This window comes from Antechinus flavipes, chromosome 4, assembly GCF_016432865.1.
Source record: "Antechinus flavipes isolate AdamAnt ecotype Samford, QLD, Australia chromosome 4, AdamAnt_v2, whole genome shotgun sequence".
Taxonomy (NCBI): domain Eukaryota; kingdom Metazoa; phylum Chordata; class Mammalia; order Dasyuromorphia; family Dasyuridae; genus Antechinus; species Antechinus flavipes.
The window spans coordinates 196,173,614-196,201,262 of record NC_067401.1 but is presented as its reverse complement, the minus strand read 5'-3'; the positions used below and the strand labels follow the sequence as shown (position 1 = coordinate 196,201,262).

Genomic DNA, 27,649 nt, shown 5'->3' with positions numbered 1-27,649 from the left:
GATAGAGAGCCAGACCTGGAGTCAAGATGGTCTCATACACTACTAGCTGTATGACCCTGGGCAAATCCCATCACCTTGTTTGCCTCAGTTTCCTGGAAAAGGAAATGGCAAATAACTCCAGTATCTTTCCCAAGAAAACTTCCAACGGGGTCATGAAGAGTCACATATAATTGAATAGCACGGAATAATACATGCATATGAAGTCAGAATGATAGAGCTAAAAGACACTTTGGCAATGAACTAGCATCCTAGAAAGGGTGGGAGCTGAGGTTTGGAATTAGAAATGGCATGTGGATGACAACAAACTCTTTCTGTGTCCTTATAGGATTTCCTGGGTCAGGCCTTCTGCACTCTGGGAGAGATTGTGGGGTCCCCTGGGAGTCGCCTGGAGAAGCCCCTCACGTAAGTGTGTGGGGGAGGGAACAGAAACGGGTGGTCCATCTAGCTTAATATGTGTGAATGACAATTTTGGTCCACCTGGTACCTTGCACAAAATAGGCATTTAATTTAATAAATGTTTGGGTTTTATTTTGATGTGTTAGTAAATTTAGTTGGGGGATCATGAGCTTATTGAGTGTTTGGGAGGAATTTAATTGCTGCAGGTGTTCTGACCACCCACCTCTCTCATGGTCCTTTACAAAGCCTTGAAAATGACCAGTCACTCAGCCACTCCTCAGATAACCAGACTCACTGAGGAAAGAGTTACTTATGAGGAGTGTGGGAGTGGAAAAGGTAGCATTTGATGAAACTGCCTCTGCAACTGTCCCTCCTGGAATGAATGAATGAACAAATGAAGAAAAAAGCATTTAAGTACTTTACAAAGTTTAAAGGATATAAAATAGAAAAAAAAAGTCTCAGCTGTCAGAGCTACTCTAATCTTCAGAGATAGTAAATGAAAGAAAATTTAGCCACAGGACAAATGGAAAGGGCTGGGCATCCTTAGGGTACAGTGATTGACAAGTTCTAGAAGTTACTTAAGTAATTAAGTGACCTAAATTACTTAATAATGCTGGGGTATTGCAGGGCATAGATGGTAAGAACTGGAGAATCGTAGAAGCCAGGGGTAGCATGACTGGTGAATCCTCCAGCCCATTTCCCCCTCCCCAGTGGAGCTTCTGATTTTCATTTCCTCCAAGCCCTATAATAGTTAAGCAGTTAAGGAGGAGAATGAGGGCAAAGGGTTAGAGCTATATGGGTTCTGGGACTATCTAGGATTGGGGAAAGGATTGAGGGGGGTGGGCAAATGGGGAAGGGGAGGGTGTCCCCACTGGGGATGTCTCTTTTGGTGCTAGCCAGGGAGCTGTCTCAGATTGGTTCTGGGATGGCTTAGACCAGAAGCAGAGTTTTCCCATGAATGAAAGCTCCAGAGCTTGTGGAAGGACTCACAGGGCCAATCCTCTTTGTTCTTTTCCTCAAGCATGCTCAATCTCTCGATCAATGAACATTTATTAAGTGTCTACTATTGCTAGGCACTATCTATGCTAAATAGAATACAAAAACAAGTGAAAAAATATTTGCCCTCCAGAATCTTACAATCTAACAGAGAGTTAATGTATACATGCATTCACATCGCTAGGGTTAGGGGTATGACACCCCTTGCAATTTAGAAAATCTGTGTAAAAAATTTTGGTCCTCCCTTTGTATCAGACAAGAATCTGAATTATGATGACATTAAAAGATAAAATATACTGATATTATACAATACTATTCATATATTTTATGTATTTCTGAGTTTCTAAACTTTTTCTATTGTCTGGGCTTTTGCAAAACTCCCCCCAAATTCCCATTTAATTTCTTATGCCAATCCTCTATACATCAAAATACCAGTGGGGAAAGTCAAGATGTAGAAGGAATAACTGTATATATTAAATGAAAACAGGCTAATTTAGGGAGGGGTCATACTAGCAAGAGGAGGGGGATTAATTCATTTCATTAGCATATTCCATTTTTGGATATCTTCCAGCATCACTAAATTGAAGATTGTGAGCAAAATTCAGGTTTACTCTAGCCCATCCCTCCATCTTTTAGTTGACAGCTTCCCTCTAATTTTTCCTTGTTATTCCCCTTTCCCAAGCATTTTTCCTCTGTTGGTTTAGCAACCTTAGCCCCAGATCCCCAATAAGCCCTTAAATGCTGCCATATTTCCTAACAAGCAAAAACTGGGGAAAGAACAGGAGAGACAACTTTATAACTTCCAACAAGTCTCCAGGTATATCGGCAGACTTTACATCCATGACCCTAAACTGGTACTTACCCAGGACTACAATTCTAATCCCACCACCACTGTAATGTGGGCGGACGTAAAAGGACATAAGACACAATTCGTTGTCTAAGAACTTTCAGTTTATAGAGAAAAGCAAAACTAAAGTAGAGGAGAGAATAGAAGAAATTTGCATGGCAATTTTGTTGTATATTTGAAAGGAATAGCAAGTTATGCATAGTAGATTTGCAGCTTTATGTACAATCTTTTAAAAAAATTATACTGTTATCGAAATGCTTGTTTTATTTCATAAATATGTATTAGTGTAATAAAAAATAAAAGGGGAAAAAGCCCTAAGGCAGAGATACAAATACCACGTGGTAAGGTCCTAATTGTAAGAGCAATAGGAAAAGAGAAGGAAGCGAAAAACATGGGAAGGGATAGTCAGGGAAGATTTCATGAAGGATCTGGGGTTTCAGCTGGCTTCTGAATGATCATAGATCATATGTTTAGCACGAGAGGGCACCTTAGAAATCACCTACTTTGAACCTCTGATTTTATAAACAAGGAAACTGAGGTCCAGAAAATGGCCATTATCTACAGTTAGAAAATAGCATAACCAGGATTTGGGTCTTGTCCACTGAAGCCAAATTCCATGTCCTTTCTAAGTCTAGGCTGCCTCATGCACTGGAAGGTAAATGTAATTTTAGTTTTTTCTCATCTGCCAGCCCTTTCCTCCCTGCCCCAGAGGCATTAACGAGAAGGGGGGAAAATTGGGTGGAAGAAAGAAAAGGGGGAAGAAAGATAATACATAGCATGACTGACAGCTCCTTAGTCAGGGAATAATAGGCTGCCTTCTCAACCATGTCAGGAGTTGGGAGCTGTAGGTGGTGGTGGGGGGAGTAGGTGATGGGAGTGTGTTTCTCTAGGGGAGTGGAAGGGCAGGGGAGTTGGGGGTAGGCTCCTGGGAGTGAGTCTGGTCACCTACTGGGAGCTTTCAGCTTCCTCTGTACAACCCAGCTGGTGGTAAAAACCGTGGGTTGCATCTGCGCCTTTGTCTGAGTGTGGGGGCGGCAGTTTCTAGGTCACTTGTCTGCCTAGGGAAACAGGTCTGATGGACCCAGAGACCCAGGAAGGTCAGAAAGGCCTTCTTCTCTCTGATTTCCTCCGAGACAGGCAAAGTTACTCCCATGGGGGACAGAGGCCTCTCTGATCCATCTCTCTGATCCAGCTGGCCCTCACCAAGGGGCCTGGTGGGGGTGGAGAACACTGCTTATCCATTTAGTATTGAGCATTTGGGGATCTTTGAGAACTTGGCTCTCTGTGGATCCATAGCAAGAAAGGGAGGGGGTTCAGGGAGATGGGAAGAAGCTTTGTAGTCTCGTGTCAGTATAATGTGATGACAGTGGCCCTGGATTTGGGAATCAAGAGACTGAGGTTCTTATGATTTTAGGCAAGTGATTTTCCTCTTTCTTGACTTCATTTTCCATCTATAAAATTAAGAGTTTGAATTAGGGGATTTCTAACACATTTATTTTGGTTCCATGGCTATATCACTCCATTCCTATTGAGGTGCCCAGACTTGTGCTACAAGAGAAATAGATGATGCATAATACATTTCAGAGTTGGAAAGGATGTAAGGTATTTCCATCTCATTTTACAAAGAGAAGAAAAATGGTATGATTGGATAGCTCATTGGACACATACCTGACACTGTATGCTTAAAGCAGGGAATCAAATCCCATTTCTTCTCTAAAGCTCTCCTTAGTTGTTCCCAAACAGCTGTATCTATCGTTCTCTACTGATCTTGGTACTTTCCTTATGGAGAGATAAACCATTTATTAAAGACTTAATAGGTTCCAGGCTAAATCACTGAAGATACAAATACAAGGAAACAATATAGTCCCTGTCTTCAAGGATCTTATATTCGAACAGGGGAACACAACACAAAAGGGTGCTGGAAAATTTGGGGGAGGCAGAAAATAAAACCCTGTTGAGGAGGTTGCAAGATGTGAGTGGAGGTCTGAGATCTGTCAAGAAAAAACAAGAACCTCACTTGTCAGAGACATAGAAATCAAAGGGAGAATTATCCAGTTTCTTGTTCACAGAGTATTTTCTGTATGTCTTAAACTCTGAGGTCCTTAAGAGCAGGTTCTATATATTTCTTTTGTCTCCTCATAGTACATTAAACATAGTGGGCAATCAGTATATGTTGAATGAATGAGCAAATGAATGAATAACTGTAAACAGTATCAAAATATATGGTGTAGAGGCCTCCAGGGGTCCTCAAACTACGGCCTGCGGGCCAGATGCTGCAGCTGCAGCCCCCCTCACCCAGGGCTATGAAGTTTCTTTATTTAAAGGCCCACAAAACAAAGTTTTTGTTTTTAACTATAGTCCAGCCCTCCAGCAGTCTGAGGGACAGTGAACTGGCCCCCTATTTAAAAAGTTTGAGGACCCCTGGAGACCAATGGTGTTATAATGCAAATAGAAACAAGCCATTAAGCCATACACAAGCATCTCTGCAGGTCCCATATTGACACAGAAACAAACAAAAAAAAATAGAACATAGATAACTCAATCTATATTCTATTATATTTTTATTTATTTTGTTAAATATTTCCCAATTACATTTTAATCCAAATTTCATTCATGGGGAAACAAAACTAATTTGAACTTGAATTAAAATTTGACCTTAAAAATTTATCAGTTGGGTGAATCTGGGCAAATCACTTTACCTCAGCTTGCCTCAGTTCCCTCTTTGGTACAATGAGGATAGTAAGATATTTTTAAAATTTTGTGATTCTGTAGTGAGTCTGAGGAGGGCAGTGGTGTCATTAGTAGAAATGAGGAAATTGGAAGTAGGGATAGTTTTAGGGGAAAGATCAATTGGAGTTGAGAAATATCGAATCCAAAGGAGATAATGCCAGACTGGATGGTGGAGGTCAAAGAAGATAATATATGGAAAGTACTTTATAAACCTTAAAGTGTTATATGCTTTTCTTGTGGTGGTTCAGTTGTTTCAGTCATGAACCTCTTGGGGGTTTTCTTGACAAAGATACTGGCGGGCTTTGCCATTTCTTTCTCCATCTCATTTTACAGATGAGGAAACTGAGGCAAGCAAGGTAAAGTACTTGCCCAAAGTCACAAAGTTAGTGAATATCTGAGGTTGGATTTGAACTAAGGAAGATGAATCTTTCTGACTCCAGACTTGGTGCTCTACCCATTGTGCAACCTAGCTTCCCATGTAGAAGCTACTTCACATTATCATCATCATCATCATCATCATCATCATCATCATCATCATCATCCTTTAAGGAGTGTGAGGCTTAAATGAGAAAATAACTATAAAGCGCCTAGCACAGAATAAGCACTATATAAATGTTAGCCATTATAATGACGATCTGGTACACTTGGGAATATACAGCTTCTATTTAAAAAGAGCTAAGTAGTCCTAGCCCCAGATATTAGTAAACCCTTAAATGTTGCTATCTTCCCTATTAAGCAGGGTTGGTGAAAGAACAGGGGAGGAGACCTTATAGCTTCCAAGAGATGTGCTGTCAGATTTAAGTGCATGAAACTAAACTGTTTGTGACCACTGTGATATAAGGGAAGGAAAAGAAAAAAACATAAAGAAAATTAAGAAAAACCTTTGCCCTTAATGAGCTTTAAGTTTAATGAGGAAGGCAAAATTAAAATAGTGGGATGAGAAATAAAGGTAAGGGACTGGTTGTAAGAGCAACAGTATGGAAAGGGGTGGAAAGAGGCTGTGTTGGAAGCCTCTGGAAGAGATAAAAAATACCAAGTTTAGTTAGGAAGGGGCAGCCTGCTCATCATCCTGCTCCTCATCTTTGTCTTGATGTTTCTTTCTCTGTTTGTCTGTCTTTCTCCTTCAGGATAGGAACATTCAGCTTGAATGCCAGGACTGGCAAACATATTCCATCAGTGTCAAATGGGTAAGGTCAAAGGCTCCTTCTTTCCTGTACAGAATGTTGGGAAAAGCCAAACCAGCTTTTAGAAGACCAGATATGAATCCACATTGTGACCATATGCAAATCCAGCCTTGGTCAGGAGTATAGAATTAATCCCTGCCCCAAGACACCCACTGAGGAAGGGCTCCAGAGCTCTAGATAAATTAGTGATGGAAATTGTCCTAAAGCACTGTTCTCACATGAGACCAAAACTATATTCATAATCATGCTAAGATGTTTTAATGTCCTACATGGTAAATAGCAATAAATATAACTCACATAAACAAAAGCTCTTTGTGGGGTTCTTCAATAATTTTTTTGGTACCTTCAGTTGGAGTTAAGTGACTTGCCCAGGGTCACACAGCTGGCCTGAAGCCAGATTGAATTCAGGTACTCCTTCCATGGTCAGCGTTCTATCCCCAGAACTACCTAAATACTCCAGTTCTTTGATAATTTTTAAAGAGGTCTAAGACCAAAAAGTTTGAGAACTGCAGTCCTAGAGTAAACTCTGGATCTGGGGAGATTGAGCTTTCTGGTCAGGTCAAAAGATTAAATCCTACCCTACTCAAAGATAGGAAGCCTTGGGCTTCAGATAACAACAAAAACTTCCAGTTTACTTTTTCTTCTGACTTTCTCCTTAACACTTCTCCCTTTTTATACCGTCTGGGTGATCCTGAGCAGATTAAGTCAAAGGAAGTTTAATGTTTGGTTTTTATGGGGAGGAGGGAGGGAAGGTAATGGGATAATGTCAATTGTGGACCTCCACTAAAGTCCTCCTTCAGTTCCTTACCATGACTTGGAAACAGCGCTTGGTTCTTAAAACTTATGTGAGGGTGAGTTCTAGTAGGTTTTATGAACCTGCAAAGACTTTGAGTCTTTGAGTGGTTTATGTGACTGTCCTTTGAAGTATAGCCTAGCTATTCGCTTTATCACCAGAAGTCTGGCCTTCATCAGGTGAAGGAAGATTTGATAAGGAGTTGCAGTCTGCATTGGTGTTTGCATAGCAATGAAACTATAGAAATTATAGGTACATGGAAGGGCTAATTGACTTTCCGTGTGCTTTTCCCTTCAGAAGTGATCTTTTGTTTTTCTTTCCTTCTTCTTTTTTTAATAATAGCTTTTTATTCTCAAAATATATGCAAAGGTAGTTTTCAACATTTCCCCTTGCAAAATCTTGTGTTCCAAATTTTTTCTCTCTCCCTTTTCCCATCCCTTCCAAACAGCAAATAATCCACTATATATAGTACATGTACAATTCTTTTAAACATATTTCCACATTTTAATGATCATTTTTAAAATAATTGCTTTTTATTTTCAAAACACATGCAAAGATAGTTTTCAACATTCACCCTTGCAAAAGAAAATTCTCTCCTTCCCTTCTCCACACCCTCCTCTCCTAGACAACATATAATCCAATCCCCCTCCTTTGCCTCCCCAATCCCCCCATCCCAGTTTGGCTCTCAAGAAGGGGAGCTTAGGTAGGGAAATATAGTTAATTCTGAAGGGGAAAAGGAAGTTAACTCTAGGCTTGGAGGGAGTTTGTCTTTGAGTACTCATTTCTAGGCAGCTAAATAGTGTAAGTGAATGGAGCATTGGACCTGGAGTCAGGATGACTTCAATTACAATCTAGCCTTAGAGACTTACTAGCTGTGTGACCCTGGGTAAGTCACTTTACCCTCTTTGCCTCAGTCTCCTTATATATAATATAAACTGGAGAAGGAAATGGTTTACAATTCCAGTATTTTTGCCAAGAAAATCCCAAATGGGGTCACAGAGAGACGGACACAACTGAAATAACTGAACAATAGCAAAAGTTGCTTCTAAAAGGCAACATAGTGGAAAGTGGGTGTTGGATTTGAAGTCGGGAAGATCTGAGTTCAGGTTCTGTCTGTCATTGAAATCATTTTGTGCCTCAGATAATTCTTTGGGTACTTAGTGCTAGATGGGTTGTTCTGCTGCTGCTGGCAGGCGAAATTGCTGAGCTGAGGAAATCCCAGATCTGAGAGGTTTTGAGTCCCCTCCGGTTTACACATTTCCTAAATGTTCCAGGAGACTTCTTTCTGTGGGGGTAAGGCTGGGCTGCAGCCAGTGCTGGGATGAGGAAGGGGAGTAGTAGGAAAGAAAGGGGCTGCCTTGGTTGCGGGTGTCCATTGTCTAACACCAGCTCTTTCCCTTTCTCAGCGGGGTCCCTGGGAAGAAGTGTGGTACCATTATCTTGTCAGTGGAGGAGCTGAGCAACTGCAGGGTAAGTGAGGTGGGGGGAGGCATGGGAGGGGAGATCCCTCCGGGCCAGCTGACTTCAGTGAATGAGGCCAGGTGGTCTTTCCATGGAGCAGCAAAGCCACGAGGGTTCTTGGGGGGCAGGGAGGAGGAACAAAGCCCTTCATTCCAACTCGGACTGCTTTTCACATTTTCTGAAGCAGAGTTTGTCCGTGTTGTCAATAACTCAGGCAGGCAGATTTGCCTTTTCTGTTTTAGCATCTGACCAGAAAAGAGTTTTCTTGAGGGTGTGGATTTAGTCTGGGAGAGGACAGGGAACAGTCTCTTAATTAACATTTATTTTTCCTCCCTCTTAATGCCTAACATGGGATTCTGCAATCAATTAGTCAATCAATGAACTGGCAATTATTAAAAACCTATGATTATGGTAGATGCTGGGATATAAAGACAAAAAAAGAGATAACAAATAACAAAACTGGATTTTATATGAAATAATAAAAATAACATAAAATAAAGAAATAAAAAAGAAATCTGTCCTTTAGAAACTTGTATCCAACTTCCTACTATGTACAGGAGATGCTTAATAAATGCTTGTGTTGGTTTTCTTTTTTCTTTTTTTTTTAATCTTATATATAGCTTCCAGGATAGGAGGACAGAAGTGTTTTCATTCTTCTCTCTGTCTGTCTCTGTCTCTGTCTCTGTCTGTCTCTATGTCTCTCTCTCTCTGTCTCTCTGTCTCTGTCTCTCTCTGTCTCTCTGTCTCTCTGTCTGTCTCTGTCTCTGTCTCTCTTGTCTCTCTGTCTCTGTCTTTCTCTGTCTCTATTTCTCTCTCTGTGTGTCTCTATTTCTCTCTCTCTCTGTATTTCTCTCTCTCTCTCTCTCTCTCTCTCTCTCTCTCTCTCTCTCTCTCTCTCTCTCTCTCTCTCCTCTCTCTCTCTCTCTCTCTCTCTCTCTCCCTGTCTCTGTCTCTCTGTGTCTGTGTGTGTGTGTGTTTTGGATGAAACAATCTTTCATTCCATCCTGCCTTTTAATCTACTATTAGCTAGACAGACAAAGGCAATGGGAGACAAAGGGTTCAGGTGAGACTGATCAGGAAAAAGTCCTGCAGATTAATCCTGATTTCGTCTGAGGGAACTGGCTAGAATGATGTGAATTGGAGGAGAGGTGGGAGGGACAAGTTGGGTGGCCATAGTAGGAGTAGATTGAACTTGGAAACTGGGATTTCCAGGGAATGGTCTCAACCCACTGAAAACTGGAGCAAGAGAATGATGTAGGAGTAGGAAAAGGAAGGAGAAGTAATTGGATAGTCTAGCCTTCTTAGCTCCACTTTGGAGAAGTAAATCAGATATTTGCCCATAAATGCCCGTTCTGGCACTTAGTAGCTGTGTGACTGATGCTCTCTGTAAAATGGGCTCAATAATATTTGCTCATGGGGTTGTAGTAAGTATTTAAATTGCATTGTAAATGTTATAGTGCTGTATATAGTGCTATCGATAATAATAATGATAATAAATCTTTAAGCACCATAAACATGTAACCAATTATTTACTTTCAGTACCATTTATAAAGCACTGTGCTAGTTGTTGTGGAGGAATTTTAAAAGGGGAAAGTGTAGTCAGGAGACTGCCTGCTGGACTTGGTGGTGGATTTAGATCCTGGCTTGGCCACTTAATAGCTGTGTGACTCTTGGGAAAGTTGTTTCATTTTTCTGGACCTCCTTCCCTCTGTAAATTAAAGGGCAAGGAGAAGGAAGGGAACAAACATTTCTTAAGAATTTACTATGTGTCAGGTACCATTCTAAATGCTTTGCAAATATTATCTCTTTTGATTCTTACAATAATTCTGTGAAGTACAGTTATTTTCCCCATTTTATAGTTGAGGAAACTGGGGCAAACAGAGATCAGTTAACTTGCCCAGAGTTAAAACAGCTAATAAATGTCTAAAACCATATTTGAACTCAGTTCTTCCTGGCTCTAAGCCTGGCACTCTTTGCATTGTGCCATATAGGTGAGACTTGGCAAAAATAGATATTTAATAAATATTTATTGATTGATTATAAATAGAGGAGAAATGGCTTCTCTACAAACACATAGTCACAAGGTAGCCGATCTGGTTTTTGAATCCTAGGTTCTCTCACTTTAAATAAAATGTTATTTGTATTATCACACGCCACCTCTACTTATTTTGAACTCTAATCTCTCTGCTTCTAGGTCTTGTATTCCAAGAATTGCAATACATATAAGTTTTCCTACCTCATCCATTATAATATTATAAGTTTCAATTATATTTCTGGGACCTTCCCCCAAAACTGTCAGTTTTCCAAACTTCAAAGACTAATTTGTTTTTTTCATCTCAACTAGAAGCCAGCTTTCCCTTCCACCCCACTCATCACTCCCCCTCCTCAATTTTCTTGATTGTTTTAGCTCTCCTTGTATAGTTCCATTAAGCTCTTCTTATCCTAAAACACTCTCAAGGAAAGTAGATTGAATCTTGGTACCTGATTGAATTAAAGTAATTGTATTTGAGTGGTTTCTCTTATGTCATATTGGTGAAACATCCCCTGAGAAAGAAAAAAGGGCAGACTTCCAAAGTTGCATCAAGCCTCTGCCAAAAGGAGCATTTCCTGATCACATGAATAAATTCTACCCCAAATGAAAACTGTACTTGATATAAGAAGAAGAGAAAGAGACAGAGACGAAAAAAGAGACTGAGAAAAGCCAAAAAAGTTTTAATGGTATTCATATAAATTATTACAAGTTTTGACAAGATGTACTAGACACTCACAAGTTTGTCATACATGATTATTATAGCCTAAAAGAGCCAAAGCTGACCTCCATGTCAGGCTGAGATACTGGAGAAGGACACATTTCTCACATGAATAAAAACTACAGCCTGAATTTGTCAGAAATGACCCAGGTTATTCTGCAGGAATGATCTGTTTATCGGCTATTTAGGGCCAATTGTTGATAGGTAGAAAGAGTTCATCAACAGAGGGCAAAGTAGCAGGTGCTGAACAATTCACCTAGACTCTCCATCCACCATGTGATGACAGGGTTGTGGAGTCAGGAATACTGACACTGATGAAATCATAGTACTTGAATTAGTGAATAAATATACCTATACATACATAATAAAAACTACAACTCTCTATAGTAAACAAGTCAGTAAGCAATTATTAAGAGAGAGACAGCCAGGTGGCACTCTATCGAGCACCAGGTTTGAAGTCAGTAAGAGTCATCTTCATGAGTTCAAATCTGTCCTCAGACACTTATTAGCTGTGTGACTCTGGGTAAGCCACTTAATCCTGTTTGTCTCAGGTCCTCATCTGTAAAATGATCTGGAAAAGAAATGGCAAAGCTCCAGCATCTTTGCCAAGAAAACCCCAAATGGGATAACAAAGAGTTGGACATGATTGAACAACAGCCATAACAGAGAGAAAGATACATAAAAATACAATGATGAGGAGTTCTTTGGCCATTCAACAAGAAATAAATAAAAGGCTTCTCAGCCAATAGGTGGTCCCCCTAATGGATGTCATATAGTAAGTACTCCAGTAAAGAGAAACTATTTTATGGAAAGCATTACCACTAGAAGTATTATTAGGAGTAATAAAGAGTTGGTTTCAGAGTCCAACCATCCCATCCCCAACTAGAGATGTATAGAAAGAGACTACTCACAGTTACCAATGATTTTATTGCATCTTTACTTACAAACCAGTTTTTTAAAGACCCAAATCCCAAGGATTAGTGAAAGATCTAAAATATTTATATTAAGATGCAATAATAAATCGACTTGTTCAATACATGCGATGCAAATATTAAACAATAATAATTTAAGTACATTCCTTGACTGATGTTTTACGAATAAACTCTAAATTGAAACTTGAAAAACAGACCCTCTCCCCTTAAAACAAGCATTTATTAAGGACCTACTTTGTGCCAAGGAACTAAGCTAAGTGGTAAGAATACAAAGAAAGGCAAAACAAAATTAAAAACCCTTTCCTGTTATCAAGGAGCTCACAATCCAATGGAGGAGATAACATTCAAACACCTATGAACAAACAAGATAAGTTAATTGAGGATATTCTTAGAAAGAAGGCACTAGTATTAAGGGTGATAGGAAGAGGCAGCTAAGTGGATAGAGCGCTGGCCCTGGAGTCAGGAGGAGCTAAGTTCAAATATTGCCTCAGATACTTACTAGTTGTGTGATGTATAGTAAATCACCTCTATTGCCTCAATTTAAAAAGATGATAAGAAAAAGCTTCTATAATTCTTTTTATGTTAAATATGTGGCAATTCTTCTATATGTGTTTCCACATTTATCATCCTGCACAAGAAAAATCAAATCATAAAGGAAAAAAATGCATGTGCTTCTATAAGAATCCTTATAAATCCTTAAAAATGATCTCAGGAGTTGATCAGGTAAATATTGCTATTCCCATTTTACAAAAGAGAAAACAGAAGCTCAGGAGCTTAAATGAGTTGCCCAGAATCATTGGGCTACATATATCAGAGTTGAAATTTGAACATAGCTCTCCAGTTTCCAAATCCAATGTTCCTGGTACCTTTTTGGCATCTCTAGAATGCAATACACTTGGGTGGCCTGGTTGTGGCAAGGACCACAGGTAAATTGTAGGTTGAGTTCTAGAGCAGAAGTGTAAGAAGGATGAAGAAGGGTGAAGAAAAATACATAGCCAATGCATCACTATCAAGAAGCCACATCATTATATTCTTAATTTGGGCATGAAATTAATTCATGATGGTGTTCTCTTAAGATATTGTTCTACTGCCCTTCTGTACCTCCTAACTTCCAGACATCTGTGATTAATCTCCAATAAGGTTGCAGGCTAAAAGGATTGGTGTAGTCTTCCTTGATGGTATCTCCATCTGCTCCTTGGCTGGGGGCTTTGCCAAGGCCATCAGAATGTCCTCATCAAAAATCTACAGAAAGAGGCTGATTCTCTGGGACAGGACCCAGGGTCTTCCTTTATACCAACTCTTGCCCTCTCTCTCTTAGCTCATGACATTTTCCATACTTGTATTCTTTTAAAAGTTGTTTTCTTTTTTCTGGTTATACATGTACATTAATTTTTAATACACATTTTTTTATGGATCATATTGGGAGAGAAAAATCAGAACAAAAGGGGGAAAACAGAAGAAAAAACATGAATATAGCATATGTTGATTTACATTCAGTCTCCACTGTTCTCTCTCTGGATGCAGATGGCATTTTCTATCTCAAGTTTATTGGAATTGCTTTGGATTACTGAACTATTGAGAAGAACCAAGTGTTTCATAGTTGATCATTGCACAATCTTGCTGTTACTGTCATACCTGTATTCTTTTCTCTACTTATAAATAATTCTACTCTAGTTTGGACCTCGTCACCTCTCATTTGGATACTATATATTCTCTCCATTTTTTCCTTCTCCAAGACTCCCTCCATCTACCACATTTATATTCCTAAAAACACAGGTTTAATGAAGTCCTCTCTACATCAAAAATCTTCAATGGCTCTCAATTGCCTCTGCAATAAGCTTGTCTAAAATGTATAGAAATCTTTAATTTGACTTTTAAATCCTCCACAATTTGGCTCTTTTCTAATTTTTCAAATGTCTTTTACATTACTTTCCTTCATGCACCATCTATGTCAGTCAAATTGCCCTGCTAGCTGTTCCATAAGTATATGCACACATATATGTGTGTGTGCATGTATATGCACATATGTGTACACTATACACACAAACCTATGGAATCCATTTGTTGTAGCAGCTTGAGTCCTAGACTTGAGTTAATCCTGCTTCAGATACTTAGCAGCTGTGTGACCCTGGACAAATTATTTGATCTCTCTTGACCTGTTTTCTCAGTCTGTAAAACGAGGATAAGGATGATAGCACTTTAGGAAAGATAAATGAGATAAGTCTGGATAAGGATAGATAAAAAGAGATAAGAAATGTAAAGAGCACTTTTGTAAAAGTTAAAGCTATATAAGCACTATGACTACCTAGGTAATCTCCCGTGCCTGAAAGGTACCCTCACTTTCCACTTCTGCCTTACAGAATCCCTGTCTCCCTTTAGAACTCAACTATGCCATTTCTCCACCTCCAGAACTCCTTCCCTCTTGAAATTATTTTGTATTTTCCTAATTGTATTTATGTTGTAGCCTCCCACTAGAATGTAAGACGGTCTTACTTTTGTCTTTATATTGCCAGTGGCTTGTAGATGCTTAATAAATGCTTAGAGAGTGCTTAATTAATTGATGCTGTGAGGAGATTCTCATCCAGGAATGGATTGGACTAAGGGTCTCTAGTCATCAATCAATAAGCATTTTTGTTATTGTTTAGTCAGTTAGTGGTATCTAACTGTGACCTCATTTGAGGTTTTCTTGGGAAAGATACTGTAGAGGTTTGCCAAAGATCACTTTACAAATGAGGAAACTGAGGCACACAGTGAAATGATTTGGCCAGGGTCCCACAGCTAGTAAGTATCTGAGGGCAGATTTGAATTCAGTAAATTCTAACTTCAGAGCCAGCATTCTATTCATTGTGTCCCTTAATTGCTTCATTTGTCAAATAAGCTAGAGAAAAAAATGACAAACCATTCCAGCATGTTTGCCAAGAAAACCCAAATGAGGTCACAAAGAGTTGGACATGACTGAACAATAAGCATTTAGATACCCGCTCTATGCTAAGTACTGAGGTTCCAAAGAAAGGGGGGAAAGGGAGTGGGATATTGTTGAGATTTTGCCAATCTTGCGCCTGCTATTTTTCTACCCATGTGATTTATGGTCCTCAGTTTCTTCCTCTGTAAAATGACAGCATCGGTCTGGTTGACCTGAGAGACCCCTTCCAGCTCTGACATTTCCCAGTCCCATTTTACGCAAATTGCTGGGATGCTGGATCCTGGCATCTGGATTCTGAGACAAGCTTGCTGACTCCAATCTGGTGACTTCCATGCCTACTGATTTTCTTGACCCTGGCTGTGTACCAGTTCCTGCTTCTGTGGTACTGCTATTCCTGGAAGAGGGGACAGGCGTGGGGAGGGGAGAGAGCAGCCAAGGGTGGCTCGACAGCCTTGAGTCTTTATGAAATCAAAGCCCATATTATACTCACAGACTTCGGGAAGCAGTCCAATTTCATGTAACAGAGTTCAGGGAATTGTTCTGTTAGGATAAGAGAGAGAATGGACTGCAGCCTTTCTTTCTTTAGGGTTCTCGGGCTTAGAAAGGTCTTTCCTTTCAACAACTCTTTAAGTCAGGAATGCAAGTATTACTGTTCCCACTTCGTGGAGGAGGAAATTTGGGCTAAAAGAGATCATATGCCTGGCCATTATCACATAGCCAATAGGAAGGAAAGGAAATATATATATATATACCCCAGAAACTTTGCAAATATTATCTCATTTGATCTTTACAGCAATTGGGAGAGTTATGCTTTTATTGTTTCCATTTTGCAGATGAACAAACTGAGGCAGACAGAGGTTAAGTGACTCATGTAGGGTCTCATAGCTAGTGAGATCTGAGGCCAGATTTAACTGAAACTCTTCTTGACTCAGGTCCAGAGATCTATCTATTAAGACACATAGCTGCCTCTGGATCAAAATGAGAGAAGCTGAATTTAAGGCTTTACCCTGTCATTTACTAGCCTTATGAACTCAGACAAGTCCCACCACCTAGGGAGCTCAGTTTCTTCTTCTATAAAACAAGGTGGTTGGATTACATGGACTCTGACATCCTTTTCAGTTCTTTTTTTTCTGATTATAAATATACATTAATCTTTTTAAAATAAATATTTAGTTATGAATTATGTTGGAAGAGAAAAATCAAAGCAAAAGGAAAAAATGAGAAAAATTAAAACAAAAGAAAAACTTAAAAAAAGTGAACATAGCTTTTTACATCAGTCTCCACTTTCCAATTCTTAATCTACATAAGAGCCAAGATTTAATTCAAGTGTACTCCTCCAGGTCCTGCACTCTCTCCTGGACAGCATCAGACAGAGGGTGATGGTAAAAATTTTAGAGAGCCCAGATTGTGCCAACTGGGTACCATTGAGAACTGACCATGACCTGCTCGTAGTTGGGACTCTGAGAACTTAATGTCTTCATGCAATTACCCATTGTTTTAGTTCTGGATTCTGTTTTCCTTTCAAGTTTGATTAATGTGGTATTGTTTCTTGGGAGTCTCTGGTCTGGCACTTAAAAGATCTGAGGCCTGGTCTCTGTTCTATCCTGGCCTTTATGTGGAACTATGGCTAATCAACAAATTCTGTGCCATTCAAGCAATATCTAATAAACACCTTAAAACAGTTAATTTAGGTGGATTGTAGGGAAGTTAGCCATTTAGATGATTAACAAACAATTTGATTTTAAAATGTCTATTACTGGATAATTAGAAACTTAATTGGAACTCTTCTAAGAAACCTCAATCCTTTTTTTCTGATTATACATATACATTAATCTTTTTAAAATAAGTATTTAGTTATGAATTATGTTGGAAGAGAAAAATCGAAGCAAAAGGAAAAAAAAATGTTGAATCTTTGTATTAAAAAAGAATAGCTTTTGAACTACTTTGACATCTTATTGAGTCCAGGTGTGATTCAGGCTGGTCCAATGGCTCATACTTAGGATTACAACAAAAGAAGACACTTGTACACCAATTAATGTTTAACAAAAAAGAGGACTTTTTTTTTGGTAGCAGGATTTAAGGGGATACCATAATCATTATTGTCTAACTATTCCTATTTGCAACTCATCCTACTACTATCTCATTGCCCAAAGGGGTTTCCCAATATAAATTTCTGTCTACACTTAGGAAGATAGAAACAAAAGATCTGTATTTTTCATTATCATTTTATTAGTTCTGAGTCCCTAGGCAGAGACATTGCTTCTGGCAAAACACCTCCGTGTTAGATTAAACTCCATTTCTTGACTGGTTTTCCCCTTAGTTGCCTCCACCTTTTCTTTTCCCTCAAAGTGCATCTCAAATAACATGTGCATAAAGACAAGATAACATTTAAAACAACAACAATGACAAAAAGTGGATGGACTTTCTCTGTGCTCAGAGGAAAATGCTCTGGATTTTATGAAATAACTGAGAGAAAAGAAATATAAGATTACAGGTCTTGGGAGATCTATAGTCCAGTCCAGTCCAGTCTGTAGCTCATGTAGGATGACTTCTCTCCTGACTTTCTGTTCAGAGACCTATTTCCTTTCTTTGTGGCATTTGTCTCTTCCTGCTCTTCCATTCTCAATTCCACATGCTTTCTTTCCGCTTTCCTTCTCTCCCTCTCTCCTTTCCTTCCTACCTCCCTTCCTTCCTTCTTCCTTCATTTTCTTCCTTCATTCCTTCCTTCTTTGCTCATTTCCTCCTTTCTTTCCTTCCATCCTTCCTTCTTGCCTTCCTTCCTTTCTTCTTTCCTTCCTTCTCATTTTCCTTTCATTATATACATGTGTGTGTATATATATACACATATACATATACACATATATGTAATATAATTTATATGAATAAATATAGAACAAAGAGAATCATAGAGGTGATGGTTTTAGCAGGTGGGGACATCAGGAAAAGCTACCTAGAGGAGACTTGAGCTCTTATGCAGAGATATATAAGAGAGGCAGCTAGATGGTACAGTGGATAGGGTTTCAGGCCTGGAGTCAGGAAGATGTGTTTTTCTGGGTTCAAATCCAGCTTCAGACACTTATTAGCTGTGTGATCTTAGGTGAACCACTTGACCCTGCCTCAGTTTTCTTATTTGTAAAATAAGTGGAAGATAGAAATGGCAAATTACTCTGGTATCTTTGCCAAGAAAACCATAAAAGAAGTCACAAGGAGTCAGTCATAAGTGAAACAACTGAACAATGATAATGTCTGGAAAAAGAGGTTGGAATCAGGTTGTGAAGGATTTTACATATCCAACAGGTTTGTATTTGATCCTAAAGATAATCAGTCAATAAACATTTATTAAACATCTATTATGTGCCAATAATGATTGCCAGTAATAAGCCTTGAAGATACAAAAAAAAGCAAAAGACAATCCCTACTCTCACTGTCTAATGGGAGAAAAAATATGCAAAAATTATTCACAGGATAAATTAATAGTAATCTCAGAAGGAAAATGCCAGAAGTAAAAAAAGAAAGGCTTCCTATAAAAGTGGAACTTGAAAGAAGCCAGGAGATGGAGATAGGGAGAAAAAGAATTCCAGGCATGGGGGAATAATAGGTGAAAATATCTGGAGCTAGGAGAGGGAGTATCTCATACAAGAAACAGCCAGGAGATCAGTTTCACTGGTTAGAAGACTATATAGGGTACTTAAGAATACACAGAAGGTGGAAAAGTGTAAAGGAAAGGGGAGGCAAGTTATGAAAGTTATAAATATCTAACAAAGGATTTTATTTTATTTTTTATGTTAAATGTGCAAATCTTCTATACATAGTCCCACATTTATCATGCTGCACAAGAAAAATCTGATCAAAAAGGGAAAAAAAAGAGAAAGAAAACAAAAAGCAAGCAAACAACAACAACAAAATGAAAATACTATGTTGTGATTCACATTTAGTCCTCACAGCCTTCTCCCTGGGTGCAGATGGCTCTCTTCATCACAAGACCATTGGAGCTGGCTTGAAAAGAGCTAGGTCCCATCAGAATCAGTCATCATATAATCTTGTTGTTGCTGTGTACAGTGTTCTGGTTCTACTCACTTCACTCAGCATTGGTTCATGTAAGTCTCTCCAGGCCTTTCTGAATTAAGGATTTTATTTTTGATCCTGGAGGCGACTGGAGTCTTGAGCCAGAGAGAGACATTGTCCTGTGATTTAGGAACATCACAATCTTTGTGAGTTTCCCTTTCAACATCTATAAAAATTTTTGTAATGATTATAGCTCTACCAATTCCTCATAGAGCTACTGGGAGGCTCAAATGAGATAATGTATAGAGTTTGTTGCAGACTTTAAAAGGCTTTGTGCAGCTGAGTTTTTATTATTATTCTTAGTCCCATTTTGCAAGTAAGGAAACTGAGGCTTAGAGAAAATAAACTGTTTCCTAATTGTTACATATGATGGCAGAGATCAAACTGAAATCCTGTCTCCAAGGCCAATGCTTTTTTCACCACAGCACACCAAAAGAGCTATTCATCCATCTAGTGATTACTAACAATGGAGGGCAAACTGCCAGTGGATGTACAATCTCAGCCACATTTTCATGCCTGATGTTATTCATGACCATCAGTCAGACACCAAGAGTAGATAACCATCATATAACCTATTGTTTTATTAATCTCTGTATATCAAATGTGGCCATTATGGAGAAAGTCTGTCTTTGTTTAGCTTGGCAGTCATCCTGGATATCAGCTTATAACTAACAGAGTTTTTAGTTGGAGTCTCAATAATGCAAATTATCCTATTGTGTTTGTGGCTAATGTCAGCATCACTATATTGTATTAGGAAAACAAAGTCATCTCGAATAATAAAATATGACAGTGCCTCTTATCTCTAATGCTCCCAGGGGGAAGAGGTATATGAGATGTTGTATATAACAGTTTTTTTCCTCTCCCATCATCCTTTATTTGGCATCTTAATAAATGTGTTGTTCACTTATTACTGTGAAAAGAAATCTGGCCTGGGAATCCAAAGACTTGAGATTATTCAATAAAATAATATTTGTAAAGCTCTAGATTATCATGAGTTCTTAAGTGTAGAATCAGGAGTCTAGATCTGGTTGTTGTTATTTGTTATTTGACTCTTCATGAGCCCATTTGGGGTTTTCTTAGCAAAGATATTGAAGTGATTTGCCATTTCCTTCTCCAACTATTTTTACAGGAAACTGAGTCAAATGGGATTGAATGATTTGCTTAGTCAAACAATCATCAAGTGTCTGAGGCCAGATTTGAACTCAGGAAGGAAAGTTGAGTCTTTCTGACTCCAAGTTCAGTGCTCTGTAACAACTTAGCTGCCCTTACAGCTAAAAGGAAAATCAAAGGCCATATAGATAGGGATGTGCTGGAGATAGTGAGCATTTACACCTAGAAATAGGCAAATACTATAAATCCAGTCTTGATTTATTGTTTTGTTGATTGCCTCAACTGAAAAACGTGAGAAAATGTTGATGCAGATTAATCTTAAACGTGTGTCACGTATACATTTTTGAAGGGGATCCTTTCCGTTAAACATTTACCAGAACACCCTAGCATACAATCTAATCCCTTCATTTTACAAATAAAGATACTGAAGCCTAGAAAGGTTAAGTAGCCTGCCAAGGTCACAGATTGAGGGAGGCAGTTTGGGGCTATGGAAAGATGTGCAACTATAGGATGTAGGGTTGAACCCTGGCTGGAGCTTATTACTTGAGAGAATTTTGGTAAATCATTTACTCCCTGTGGACTTTAGCCTCACATTTTGAACACCAGAAACTGAAAGAATAGTGATACTACAAACAGAAATAATGATGCTAGCTGGAACAAGAAAGAACACAGTTTGAATTTGAATATTTTGAGTGTGAAGTGTCAATGGGATTAACAAGACAATATTTTTTAGGGATAATTAGAGATATGGGTCTGAGTTTAGAAGAGAGGTAAGGGCTGGCTGAATGAATGAATGAAAAGGAATCTTGTAAAATAAACCTTGATTTCTTCAGTGACTTCTTAAATGAAAAGTCAATTCTAGTTTTAGGTTCCTGGGCTCCTGAGGGACTAAAGAACTCACACGGGATCATACAGCTAGTAGGTGTTGGAGTAGGAGCTTGAACACAGAATTTTCTGGGTCAAGAATGGATCTATCCATTGGACCATACTGCTTCTCTCATCAAACTTTACTAAATTTAATCTAGCTTTTCTTCAACGAGTAAGATTATTATTAGGAAGATTAATTATTGTTCTGGTTAAGTTGCCAATGTCTGTGGTTCTCTCACCTCACTTAAAGGACCCCAAGTTACCAGATTTTATGTATAACTGTGACTGCTTTGGAACAGACTTTTCTGTTCCTTCCTTCCTTGGAAGGCTATAAGTTGTCATTGCTTTCTTCTATTGGGTTTCCTATTTGTAGCAACCCTTCCTTCAATACAAATGCTAAAATGCAGTTCTGTATTTTTCTTCCCACTTGAGGTGCATTGAACTTTAATGCACATGCTCTGAGCCTTTTTATCCCCATGTTCCTTGGTTTCCAGCTATGTTCCAGATGGCTGAGCTGGCCAAGGGAAATGCACATGGACATCTCACCCAAATGACACTTCATATTTACAAGCCACAGAACCTAAAGCTGGAAGGGACCTCTGAGACCAATATACGGAAATTCATAGCTGATAAAGCACTTTTCTGTATTGATGTCACAACATTCATTCAATAGTTGACAAACATTTATTAGGCTCTTAAAGTATGCAGACTACTCTGAGAGGCACACGGGAGACTCAGTCCTTGCCCTCAAGAAGCTTACATTCTGCTGGGGGTGGTAAGGGTTGTGGTGGTCAATATGTTCAGAACAAAAAAAAATACAGTGATGGAAAAGGGAATTTTAAGCCTTATCCTGAAAGAATCAGAGAAGACTTCATGAAGGAGGTGTCACTTGAACTATCATTTACTAATTACCGTGTCACATTACTACATAGTCATGAAATCCTACAATTTTAGATATCATTTAACCCAGCCCCTTCCTTTTATAGACTGACACCTAGAAGCTGAGAAGTGACCTAAAGTCACTTTAGGCAAAACTAGCACCTGGGCCTCCTAACCCCCAGCCTAGAACTCTTTTTATTATACCAAGATGTCTTTCAAGTTGGTGTCAGTATTGTCAGAATCATGGTGGAATTCCATAGAAGACTTTGCACCTTATTGTCAAATTTTCCTTGTGTGTATTTAAAAACACTCGAAATCCGAGCATGATTTATTGTATCATTGATTGTTTAGACTTAAAAAAGCAATGGAGAATGTTGATAATGCAGATTAAATTTAAATGCATATAAATTATATTTTATATAATTTTACAATTATATATATTTTGTCATATATAAAATATATTTTATATAATTTATATAATGATATATTATATGCCTATTTTAAAAATTATATATATATATATAAATTTAATGTAGTATATAAATTTATTTCCAAAAAAGTTCAAAATGAATAAAGAATAAAAAAGATATGGATTCAAATTTCACCTCAGCAGCTTTCTTACTAAGCTCTCTAATCTTCAATTTCTTCATTTTTAACATATGGAGAAGTAATGCTTGTACTTCCTAGTAGTCAAGGGATTGTTGTGAGCCAGCAACCAATGAGATAATGTATGTGAAGCACAATATAAATGTCAGCTTTTATTATCCTCATCAGGAAATGTCTTGCAGGCAGGGTAGCTCCCCCCTACCAAGAGTTGCCTTCTCTGTTAAGCGTGGGATGATAACAACTCCGAGTTTCTAATTGAGAGAAGAGAATCCAAGTCTAGGCAAAGGAAATGGACTTCATGCCCAGTTCTAGCATTCTGGGTCAAGAACTTGTTTTCTTTTTGTCTCTCTGTCTCCAACACAAATCCTTGAACATAATAAATACTTAATACGTGCTTACTAGATTGTGCTGGAATTCAACAACTATTAAGTATGAACTCTGTACAAAATACTGTATCAGGCCCTCGGGGCAGATATAAAACTTAAATTACATTGCTCTTGTCTTTGTGATGATAGTTTCCATTTACATGGCTCTTTAAGGCTTGCAAAAGGCTTTTCTCAAATGAATGTTGTAAGACAGGTAGTACAAAAATTATTATCCTCATTGTTTAGAGATGAGGGAAGGGGCAGCTAGGTGATACAGTGGATAGAACTGTGCTTTAAGATTCAGGAAGATGAGTTCAAATCACTTAATCCTTATTTGCCTCATTTGTCATCTGTAAAACGGGAACATACTGGAGAAGTGGCAAGTCATTCAGGTATCTTTGCCCAAAAAACTCTGTGGACAAAATATCCATGGAGTCATGTAGAATCGGACATGACTGAAGGATGAACAACAACAATTGGGAACTGAGGCTCAGAGAGGTTAAGTAAATCATTGGTGGTTATGCAGCTATTAAGTGGGAAAAATAGAATTTGAACCCAGTTCTTCTGACCAGAGATCCAGTACTCTTTCCATGATACCGCATTGCTTCTCATTTAACTTGTATCCAAGTACACACACATTTAGTATAGGAACGCATATGTTTAAAGGAGTAAAAGACCTTAGAGACTATCTTGTCCAATTTTTGTTGATGGTACGCCATTTTTCCAGTTTTATAGACTCACAATTCAGTCATCCTTTATCCTTGCTTCATCCTCACTCCATGTAGCCAATCAATTGCCAAGTCCTAACACCTTGACAACATTGCTGGCAGACATCCCCTTCACAGGACCGGAAATCATTCTTCAGGACCTGATTAAGCACATGAGGGCAATGCAAAGAAAGTATGTGAGATCCAGGGGACACAGCCTGGGCAAAGGCATGGAGGTGGGAGAATGTAGTGAATTCTGAGACAGTCCATGGTGTGGTGGGTTCTAGCGTCACATTCTAGGATTTGAGTCCTGACTATTGCTTTCTACCTGTGTGTGACTTTTTCCCCAAAGGACTTCAGATTGCCTGCAAGCCTGCAAGGTCTTTCACATTAGATCCTATAATAAGGGGGTTCTAAGTTGTTTGGGGCTAGAATGGAAGTTCTTCCAATGAAAAGGAAATTTAAGGAAGGTTAGGGACTGTTTCATTTTTGGTTTTGCATCTCCGGTGATAGCACAGTACCTGAGACACTTTGGATGTGGGTTTGGGTTTTTGGAGGTGTATGGAGTATGAATGGGATCAAGACCAAACCAATGAGAAAATTCCCTATTCCAGTGCTGCTTGTGAAGATCAGTTTTGTTTCTGAAAGTGATCATTTAAAGTGCTACCTGGAGCCAGACAGGTTAAGTGCTTGGTCCCAAGGGTCCCAGAGGGGTCTTCCTCACTCTGCTCCACACTATCTTATATTTATTTAATGAATGATTTATTTGTTCTATTTCCAAAAATTACTCCTTCACTGTCTCTGATAGTCAAAGGATGGAAAAAGTGCTAAAATGGGAGCAGGAAGACCTGAGTTCAGATCTCAATTCAACCAATGTCTGACTTTGAGCAAGAAAAACTTGAGTCTCAATTTCTTGGGCTGTAAAATGAGTTTTGTTCTTGATGGCACTTTCAGAGCTAAATCTTTGTCTTTGTGTTATTTCTCATGCTTGGTATTTACATATATAGCTAGTATTTACATTTATATGGGGTTTTAAGGTTTGCAAAGCACTTTATAATCGTTTTGATAATTCTGGAAAGCAGGTGCTATTATTATCCCCACATTACAAATGAGGAAACTGAGGTTAAAAGACTTGACCAGAGTCACACAACTCATAAATAGCTGAGTCTGCATTTGAACTTAGGTCTTCCTGACTCCAGGTCCAGTGCTCTAACCACTGTATCACCTAGATACCTCTTTTTTTAATTAAAGTTTTTTTTATTTTCAAAATATATACATGGATAATTTTCAACATTTACCTTTACAAAATCCTGTGTTCTAAATGTTTCCCTCCCTTCCCTCCTACCCCCTTCCCTAGATGGCAAATAATCCAATATATGTTAACCATGTGCAATTCTTCTATATATATTTCCACAAATATCTTGCTGCACAAGGAAAATCAGATCCAAAAGGAAAAAAAAATTAGAAAGAAAACAAAATGCAAGAAAACAACAAAAAGAGTGAAAATGCTATGTTGTGATCCACATTCCCACAGTCTTTTCTCTGCGTGTAAATGGATCTCTTCATCACAAGACCATTGGAACTGGCCTGAATCATTTCATTGTTGAAGAGAATCATGACCTAAATACTTCTTAATCTCATAAAATCTCTTTCTTCAAGATACATTTCCAGTAGCATCTTCTTATCCCCACTCTCCCATGCCAGACTGCCAGGGTTCTCCATTCCGCACTGATTTACATACATAGCCTATGACTTCATTGGTTTTATCTTTATATTCTCAGTGTCTAGCATGGTACCTAGCACATAGTAGGTGCTCATTAAGCGTTTGTTAATTGATGATGATAGCAAGAATTTCCAATTGAGCGAATAATATCTGCCCCAGGCCAGGAGAGAAAGAATTCAAGATCTTTATATTATGTGAGTAGAGAGAGAACCCGAGGGCTAGCCCACCTCTATGAAGGTTCATTTCACCAAACAGACTCCAGGTGATGTAGTGAAGAAACCTTTGGGCAGGTTAATGAGACACTCGGAGTCTAGTCTCAATTCAACCATTAACTTAAGTGTGGCCTTGGGTTGTTTCTCCAGATATTAAATTCAAATCAGCAAATATTTATTAAGCATCCACCAAAGGCTAGACACAAATAACAAATATAAAACAATAAATTTCTGTTTCAAGAAAACGTTTTCAAAATTGCCCAGCTTTTCTTTTCTTCTTTGTACGTTTCCTTTTGTTCTCTGTTGTGCACTTTTTACTTTATTTTTCCCCTTTTTCCCCTCCCCCTAGTTTATCCCCATCCTAGAAGGCTATTAATTGTCTGGATATATACATACACATATATAGATGCACACAAATAAATGCATAAACATCTATAAACATACACATATCCTCCTACACATATTTGTAAGACCATATGATGCTTATTTCCATTTATCATCTGTTTCTCTGAAGGTGGATAGCATCCTTCTTAAGTCCAAGTCTTTCCATGTTTTTCTAAATCAACCAGCTCATCATTTCCTACACTACAGCAATATTCCAGACCCATCACATCCTGTCTGAGAGATTGTCTATGAGCGTCCCCTCCCCCTAGTTTTCTGCATTCCTTCTATTCTTGGCTGCATAGGTTTTATTTATATAAGAAAATTTTAATTTGTAGTAGTCATAATTATCCATCCCATACTTCAACAATGTTCTCAAAGGTCTAATGCTACTGAATATGCTTCTTTCATATATTTTTCACCTGGTTTCTTTGAAGTTCCTGAACTTTTATTCTTCCAAATCAACTTTGTTATTTTTTTCTAACTCAGGATCAGAATGTTTAGTAATTTAATTTGGATGGCATTTTATAAATAGATTAGTTATGAAAAATTGTCATTAAAATAATTTTGATGATGAACATGAACAATAAATATTACTTCAGTTATTTAAATCTGACTTTATTTGTACAAAAGTATTTTATGTTTATGTTCATATAGATCCTGTATCATGTATTTTATACAGTTTAGTTTTATACTGTCTAGTTATTTTAAATGATTTAAAACAGTACTGGATAATATTGCTGACACATAGTGTAGTTTCCCTATTGTTCTTTTTTGATTGAATCTATTTTAGCTTTTCCTTTGTCTCAGATCATGACTACCCCTGCTTTTTTTTATATACTACATTCTACTCCTGACCCTTATTTTAGTTTTGAGTGTAGCTCTCATTTTTATATCATTTCTTGAAAGCAACATATTGTTGAATTCAAAATTTTAATCTTCTATTAGTTTCCATTTTATGGATAAAGCATCCCATTCTATTCTAATACTTGTGAATTTTCTTTTTTTTCTATTTTTCATCACTATTTTTCTCATTCTATCCTGTTCCCCCTTAGTCCTCTGCTTTACTTCTACATAGTACCTTGTTGTCCTATTCCTTAACCTACCTAATCCTAGAGTCCTTCCCTTATATTCTTCCCTTACATTTGTACTCATTTGTTTCTGAGAAAGACATTTATACATTTCTAGATATATATGTTGTTCTCTCTTAACCTATTTCTTGATGAAAGTAAGGTTCCAGCACTACCTATTCTCCCCCTTGCTAGCTTCTTTTGTAGAAATTTTTCCTTTTTTTTTTTTAAGCTTTTTATTTTCAAGACATATACATAGATAGTTTTCAACATTCACCTTTGCAAAGCCTTGTATTCCAAATTTTTTTTCTCCCTTCCTTCTTCCCAATCTCCTTCCTTAGACAAGTAATCCAATATTTGTTAAGCATATGCAATTCTTGTATATATATTTCCACAATTATGTTGCACAGGAAAAATCAGATCAAAAAGGAAAGAAAATGAGAAAGAAAACAAAAAGCAAACAACAACAAAAAAGGTGAAAATACTATGTTGTGATTCACATTCAGTCCCCACAGTTCTCTTTCTGGGTGCAGATGGCTCTCTCCATCACAAATCTATCGGAATTAGCCTGAATCACCTCATTGTTGAAAAGAGCCACGTCCATCAGAATTGATTATCATGTAATCTTGTTGCCATATACAATGTTCTCCTG

General features: G+C 38.1%; 1 protein-coding gene across 1 annotated transcript in view; it reads left to right on the top strand.

Annotated features, from left to right (window-relative positions):
- Positions 1-27,649, top strand: part of CPNE5 (copine 5) — a 202,490-nt gene that overhangs the window by 86,897 nt on the left and 87,944 nt on the right. Inside the window, 3 exon segments of the mRNA XM_051996747.1 lie at positions 326-402; positions 6,097-6,156; positions 8,353-8,416. Of these exon segments, the coding sequence (XP_051852707.1) occupies positions 326-402; positions 6,097-6,156; positions 8,353-8,416 (201 nt within the window).